The sequence below is a fragment of the Cornus florida genome, unplaced genomic scaffold (assembly GCF_030987335.1).
Source record: "Cornus florida cultivar Cherokee Brave unplaced genomic scaffold, ASM3098733v1 CherokeeBrave_3.0.0_Hap2_Chr06, whole genome shotgun sequence".
NCBI classification, from domain to species: domain Eukaryota; kingdom Viridiplantae; phylum Streptophyta; class Magnoliopsida; order Cornales; family Cornaceae; genus Cornus; species Cornus florida.
The window spans coordinates 60691008-60699465 of NW_026775576.1; the positions used below are offsets into that span (position 1 = coordinate 60691008).

At 33.5% G+C, this 8458-nt stretch overlaps 1 protein-coding gene across 3 annotated transcripts in view; it reads right to left on the reverse strand.

Moving 5' to 3' along the window:
• The window catches only part of LOC132311654 (sister chromatid cohesion 1 protein 4-like), a 31220-nt gene extending 28174 nt beyond the window's left edge, over positions 1 to 3046 (reverse strand). The window contains exons 1-2 of one of the 3 annotated variants that reach the window (XM_059809668.1): positions 2764 to 3046; positions 2209 to 2383 (exon numbers count right to left, since the gene is read on the reverse strand). In XM_059809668.1, the coding sequence (XP_059665651.1) occupies positions 2209 to 2332 (124 nt within the window). In that variant the 5' untranslated portion in view covers positions 2333 to 2383; positions 2764 to 3046. Of the gene's footprint in view, positions 1 to 2208; positions 2423 to 2763 lie in introns of all 3 variants that reach the window. The other 2 variants (XM_059809667.1, XM_059809666.1) reach the window with 2 other exon arrangements.
• Positions 3047 to 8458: the final 5412 nt, after the last annotated feature.

Consider the following 8458-nt stretch of genomic DNA (forward strand, 5'->3'; position numbering starts at 1 on the left):
AACTAATCTAACTAACTTTTGAAAATAGAACTCAAAAGCTAAAACAAAAGTATAAATTCCAAGTTTTGAGCGAAGTTTGCCAACCTAAGTATTTTATTTATTTTTATTTTTATGAGTAACAACCATATTGACCTAACATAGATGTTTTAAAAGGGGAAAAATATATATATATATCAAGAGAATAGTTCTATGATGAGTAACTCATAAGTAACCTATATCTATTTCATTCTCAAGGTGGCTTTCCTAAATTGGCAAAACAAATGAGCCAAACTGAAAAACCTACAAGACTTTTAATGAAATAGATACAAAGCTGTTATAACATCTAAGACTGAACTTAAATAACCATAATTTCCACAGTTTTTTTTTTCGATAACTACATAATTTCCACTGTTATAGACACTCTAACCACAAGATCCTTGTTTCTATACGTAAAAAAACCATTAATCCCTTGCAATTTAGCAATTAGAACCCAACGATCTAAAATGTCTGCTTCACCAAAGTGCTAGTGAGAGCAAGAGAGGGAACAAGAGTATATCTAAAAAAGAAATACACAAGATTCCAGAGCGTGTTTTTGCTCATTTGAGCTCATTATCTTTTATACTTTTCAATTTAATTTAAAATTTTGACTGCATATTACAACACACAATAAAATACACAATGCAAATGACACACTTCAACAAATGGTGTACGTGACTCACACCTACAATCTTAGTAAACTTTGTAACAGTAAAACAAGTGTCTTCGGACCAATTTTAAAAGAAAATTTTTTTGAATGGAGTTTAGCTAAAGCATATGTCTATATATTTTACTTGTAGATCTTTCTTCTTTTTTTTTAACGTCACCAATCACAAAGGCTAGATAGCAACTTTTACATGAATAGTGCATAGCTGCTTTATAATCTAAAGATTGCCGTTAATTAGGTGAAGCCTATGTTTTTCTACATGATTCGAGTGTCGTGAGTCTCATACTATAGATTGGCTATACAAAGCAATGGTGGTGGAATATAACCTCACAAACTAAATTTGTTTTGTGCTGATTATCAGCAGAAAATGCACATGAGATGAGTGGCTTTGGATCTTGTTGATAGCATCCATCAATGGGATGAATCAAAATGGTGGTGATGACAGCGCACAGACAATGTTGATGAGACATGCAATTCAGTGCTGCGGTTACCTCCTAGTGATATTTATGATTTTGGCAACGATGGTTACAATTGGCTGCAAGATAGTGGCTGCGGTTAACCAAGTGATATTTGTCGTTTTGGCAACGATGGTTACGATTGGCTGCAAGATGGTGGCAGTACTGGCATTGATTAGGTTTTACTAAAACAGTTTCAAAAAAGATAAGCAAGGTTTAGTAATAAAGATGAGGTCCATGAGTTAATCACTTGCTAATAAACAGAAGTTATATTTAAGAGTATGTCATATTGGAGAAAAACTGAACTTTGAGAACTTCATAATCACAATACCTGTTTTGCATCAATTTGTGGCTACCTATGTATCTGGACAGATTTTCCTCATCTCAAGCAAACAACTTTGCAATATCAAAGCTGTCACAGAAATTTTCCCCTTGCTCTATCAAGGTTGTAGCGAACTAGCCAACTGACTTAATTCTCCGGAGCACTAGCTAAGCTTATAGTATTACTTCAGGCACTAAACATATTTTCTGGTGCTTTTGGGTTTGCCACAAAAATAAGGTGTGCAGATTATAGTAATTACACAGGTTGACCGTTGATGCATGATGCATATTTAAAAATAGATAACATATTAAGAAACTTTCATTTATTGCACTTTGTAGGTATGCAGGCTATACTCTAGTTTGAGTCGTTTGACGTTTGAGCTTCCAAATGGATACAGCATAAGAAAAGTTGTCAAGCTAAATCAGCTGACATATTGCCTTTTGATTTCAGCAAAACTTCAAACAATCCCACAAATAAGAAGTACAGATAATCCGTATTCGTTAGCTATTTAAAATTGGAATGTAGAAGAGTTTCTCTAAACATTACATGCTCAAGCAGTAACTTTAAAATGTAAGCAAGGAACAAGATATTCTAGAAACCACTAGCAGTCATCTAAGTTGCCATTTTTCCCCAAATACACCCTCCAAGCAAAGTACTCAAACATTAAATTTACTTTTTTATGTGAGAAATATTTTTTGAAAAATGTTGGAAGATTTAAAATAATAAAAAGAAGGTATAAAACTACTAACCAACTGAGACCCCAATATCTGTGTCAGCAACCTGATTCTTGCGCAGCTTCCGCTCTAAATGTGCCGCAATCCATATAGTCCCAAGTGGCCCCTTCTTCGCTAATATGAACTGAGAATAAAACATCTCTCTTCCCCAACAATGAAGCGGAGTATTTCATACAAGGCACCCAAAATTCTGCTGCAAAAACCCCAACTTTTCCACTATCACTCGGACCTATATAAATATATTTGTATATACACCGTTAAATCTATCCACAAATAACAAAGAACCCCCAAATTGTCAGTAAATCCCAAACCCCCACAATTCACACCAATCCCCCAAATCCGCAGCTTTTAAAAAACTGAGCTTCAACTTCAATCAAAAGCTATTGATATATATATATATATATAAGGAAGCTTGAAAACCCATTTTCTGCAACAAACACGAAAACCCTAAATTGGTTTAACTACTCGCATCACCTTCAGTTTTAACATCCAAATACCATCAGAAATGACAAATTGAGAAACCCTGACTCGATAAAACTGAAAGAAGAAGCTTGAGTTCAGCAAAATTACCAAATTGACTGAAGCCTTCGTCGGAATCAAAAGCCCAGAAATGTTCTCGGACTCGTCTTTAGAAAGAAGACAACTTTCGAAGCCCTAATACGTAAACCACAGCTTTAGGGGTTCATTTGAAAAGCAAACAGAGCTTGCAAGCTTCAGGAGATCGAAGTCGAGCAGAGTTGACGCTTTTGTGTCAGTAAATATGTGTGTGTATATATTCTGTATGTATAGAGAGAGAAAGTAGAGAGATTCTGTCTTAAAACTGTATCACGGCTCCTTTTTTCAACTTGAGATCGAGAGAAGCGCCTTGTTTTTAAGATTTTGATTTTTCGAATTTGGGAATTATCGTCTGCTCACGTGCTGTACGGTGTGGCACTGAGATGTGACCGCTGATTGGTTTGAACTTGCTGTTGATCAGAACAACTGTCGAGTTCTATATCGTTTAATAATAACTTAATGATGACTAATGACCATCGAGTAGTTGATAATTTCTATCTTTAGCAACTGACTTGTTCTTCCCCCTTCTAAAAACATTACAGTACTATGTTTGTTAATTTTGGTCGTGTATTCATTTCAGTAAAAATGACAATTTTTTTTTTCCTTTATTTTATTTTTTTTTTTCTTAGTTTGGTACTCACACACACTTATCTTTTTTAAACCTTGAACAAATCTAACCTTCCTTTGAGAGATAAAAGACTGATAGTGCTAAACTACTGACGTGTTAGTAAAAATGACAAATTTTGAAAATTTATTATATTATTTTTTTCAAAAGCAAAATATGTTTGGTAACTTATGTTTGCTAAAGTGAAAATAACATCAGGTACAGAAATGAAAATGTAAAAATAACAAAATATATGCTAAAAATAAATAAATTATAAAAAATATAAGTCACATAAAGTAGAGTGAGAACAAAAACATGTGAAAGCTCCGCGCATAAAAGCTACTCTTATTTATAAGTATTGTATAATTTAAGTTGCACTTACACTCTCTCTATTTGATATCAACACATTTATTTAACCTTTAAAACAAGAGAGGTGCTATACCATTTAGAAAATTTGAAATTTGTACATCCATTGAAATATTGAATGTTTGAAGTGAGATACAGAATGTGTGAGTCCACCCTAACAACAAATAAAAAGTGATATTTAAATTTTAAAGTAATTGTGGATTTTTTACTTTATCAATATTTTAAAGGGCAAATTTCACGAAACTCCCACTATTATCATTTTTTTAATTAAATACCCCCAATCTATTTTAGAAAAACCTTAACACTATAAAATTTGATCACATTACACCAATTAAATGACGAAATTAATCTTCTGATATACCAAATGATTTAAAAAAACAAAAATCGGTATTTTACCAATTACAGAAATAGCCTTGGTGACATTTAACTCAGCAAAGTACAAAACGACCGCGTTTTGTGTGTGAACAAGTTTCATTTGGATGGATTGGTCAATTGTGTTGAGTGTACACAGCGGAATGGTTCTAGAATATAATATGGATAGATAATTTAGAGGATTGTAAATATATTTAACTTACTCTTTTATCCAATTTCTACTTATTTTAATTTTACCGAAATAAAACTAAAATCAAACCACAAAGCAAAAATAAAGTACAAGTAAAGTAAATAGAGTTTAGATATGACACCAGGATTTTATCGAGGAAACCCCAATTAGTATAATGGACCAATTGTAACAGAAAAAACCTCGTTGGACTCTCTAGTCCTGAGATAAACGATCCACTATGTTTGAAGCAAAGTATACCAAATTTTGACTCGGTCTCACACCCTATCGTTCTACCAAAAACCAATTGCTGACAATCCCTGGCTTTGCGACCTACCGTCCAACAACTCTCGACCTCAGGCTTACTCTTGATCTCTGTAGAAGAGTTGCAGGTAGATCAGATAACACTCCGCAAATGCTCTGACCCCTTCAAAGTGTGATCGCTTCACCCCGTTTCTTTTATATCTGAATTTGACGAAGAACAAATAAAATCTGCTTTTCCGGAATTTCTGAATCTTCAATTATGCTTCAATTCCGATGAGATAGAGAACAACACTACTAAATCACTCTTGTGTTTTTGTGTGTGCTCTCAAAAATAAAATTAGAAAATCAGATTGATTTTCTGAATAAAAAATATCACTCAAAAGGCTCTCAATTAAATCTAATTTTTTTATGTAAAAGCCACACCTAAACCTATGCGTATGACAAGGTTTATATAGAGTTGAGAATCTCTTAGTCTCTCTGAAAATATGAAAAAATTCGTGCATAGGACTTAGTACACTTCTAAACCAACTAGGAAAGAAATCAAGAAAAATGAAACTGAAGTTATGTTGTGAACGGGACTTCTTGAACCGGTTCAAGGGTGCTGAACCGGTTCAAAATTGATTGTGAGAATTCGAAGACAATCTTGAAGGCCTTGAACCCGTTCAATGGGGCTGAACCGGTTCAACTCTAGCAAACTTGAATTTTCGGTTCTGAAAGGCTAAAAATACTATTTTGGTAAGTTCTGAAAATATACCAAGTGTAAAATATGTCCTAACCTTTTAGATTCCTTCCTAAAATGTTGTTTTTATCTTTTTTCAAATGATCTCAGTCATGGTTACTTTGAAAAACCTTCCAAATCCGCAGTCGCTGTCGATGCCGATATAATACCTTAAAATTACAACTAGACAAGAATTTGTTTTGACACCGAAAGTTACCAATTACAGAATATATATTTTTTTACAATCTTCCCAAAATATATATATCTCACAAATTGCATTTGTGAACAGGTTGCACTTGAATGGATTGCTTTGTTACATTTATGAACAAGTTATTGTATGAAATGTTTCATTTAAAAATTTTGTATCTATGTTGTGAAAATGTCATTTAAACTACATATGTTAACATTCAAAGTACATAAAATAATTGTAATACAACCATCTTAAGATGAGAGTACATTAAGACCAGTCTTTCTTGAAATATACAAGCCACCTTCAACTCCTAAACAAGTTAAACAACACAAAACAACTTGCAGATCCTAAACCAAACACAAAAGCACAACTACACACCTACACCTCCTCAGACGAACACAAGAACCAACAACTAGGCTATTTTCCTCCCAAAGTTGACACAAAAGTAGCAATAGAAATGATGATATAGGCTACAACAAGTTTCTTCATCAATTGAAGACTTCCTTCGATGGCAGTTAATTTAGTCTTCAAGTAAGCAATATCAATTCTATGAACTTGTTGACCAACCTCAATCTTATTCCCATTTGCATTTGAAGTTCCTATTGAAATTGGTTTACACCATTCCCAAAATCCACATCTTCTATTTTGACATCTATAGTATAGCTTTCCCATATTGTCATATTCATCGGACCCTGTTACCAAAATTATAGCTATTTTTTGGCAACCACATTCAACATCGGTATACCTTAGATCAAGACTCCCATGTCGATTGCTTGAAGAAGGCATACTTTGATTAAAATCTACAAATCAAAACAAGATTTCATTTCAATAAAAAAAAAAAAAAAAAAAAACAAAACAAAACCAACTCACAACAATAATAATTCAATGGTGGTCATGGTTGGAAACTAAGGTAGAGATTGTATTTGCGATTTGGAAAAGAAAAAAAAATCACATAATTACCTTCAATTAGGACTAGGGTTTTGATTAGGGCTTTGGTATAAGGGTTTCAATTAGGGCTAGGGTAAGAGATTACAATTAGGGCTAGGGTAAGAGATTACAATTAGGGCAGCAAATTACATTCAATTAGGACACAAAGTTACCATCAAATAGGGCAGTAAATTACCTTCAATTAGGTCTTCAAAATCACTTCGACTGATCTTTAAATGGAGGAGAGAACGACGACTTCAGATTACTTCCTCAAAACCTTCCACCTATGAACTGCTTAAAGGATTTCTTAGAAAAAAGACTCTCAACTTGCGTTGTTCTTTCAACCCTCCTATACCTTCCTTTGTGGATCACAGTAGGCGTGAAATCACAACTCCAATGAAGCTTTGCATTTGAAAATAATGAAGCTTTGCATTTGAAGGGCGAAGGTGAGATGGAAGATAAGAGAGAAGGTAAGATGAAAGAGAAAGGCGAGGTGAATAATATATATACATATACATATAATATATACACAACGTGGTCGTTTTGTGCTTTGCTGAGTTAAATGTCACCAAGGCTATTTCTACAATTAGCAAAATACTAATTTTTGCTTTTTTAAATCATTTGGTATATCAGAAGGTTAGTTTCATCATTTAATCACATAATTGGTGCAATGTGATCAAATTTTATAGTGTTGGGGGTTTTCTAAAATAGGTTAGGGGTATTTGATAAAAAAAATGATAGTAGTGGGGGTTTCGTGTAATTTACCCTATTTTAAATTTATTGTGGAGAGTGAATGAAAATATTACATATTGCTAGTAAAAATATACCTTACTTTTAATAACTAATTTTTTAGGATTAATTACAATGACACCCCCTGAGGTTTGCCACAATGATAGTTATATATAAGTTATGCCTTTTTTAAATGATGACACTCCCTCAAGTTTGATAAAATTAACAAAGACACCCCCAATAGTCTTGACACATGATAAATTGACATTATTGCCCTTTGACACGTTAAATTACCAATTTAACCAATACAACTATTTTTAGTCAACTAAGATACCCTTAAAATTGAAACTACTTCACTCATAGTAATAAAACCAAGCACCAATCTCCAATTCACAACCAGTAACACCCACCACTTCACAACCCCACTTAGCCACCACCACCTATATTATTGAATTTTTGTATTTAGCATTTTATTTCTCTGTAAAGCCCTCTTTTGTTTTTTTTTTTTTTTCCCTATAAAAATATATACATCTTTATGTGTGTGTGTGTGTATCAATTGTATAGGTTCGCTTTGTGGATTTATATCTAAAAATTTAACTATCTCTTGAAAAAGGATTTGATTATACATAACATATACATGTTGGTGGCCATCTGACCATATATAAGTTTGTGTGTGTGTGTATATATATGTGTGTGGTATGAAGGGAGAAAATATTTGATTATACATACCATATATATGATGGTGGCCATCAGACCATATGGTCCATACACACATGCGCGCGCATATATATATGTGTATGTATGTGGTATGTATATATACATACCATTGTCTAGGTTTGCATTCAAACCCTAATTGATTGGTGGCGACCAATAACCACTAAAAGACCTTTATAACTTAATTCGTGTGCCATCTTATCAACATTGTTGGCATTGGAACCGAAAGAATTAACAAGACTGGCGAAGAATCTCAGAAACAGAGGCAAAGAACAACCATGGATAAAGGCACCAACTGACGCAATTGCAATAAAAAACATAGTCCAACAAATCTAAAAATCTGAAAAGCTCACCAAACCCAGATGAAGGTGGATCAAAACCGGGCTTCTTTCCTTAAGAAACCTCCATTTTTCTTCTCTCTTGTCACTTTACTTGTTCTTCTGTGCCGTTGATAATCGACAGTGGAAATAAAGGCTGCCAAACCACCATCGCCGGTGCAATCCTCCCTCGCTTTCAACGTCAACTTCACGGGCCAAGCTGTCACCCAAGAAAATGAGTTTGCAAAAGTTGAGAGAGAAAAATGGAGGACATGATACAATCTTGATATTGATTGAAAGGCAAAAATGTCACTTCAAAATTATGATATTTTACCATTAAAAT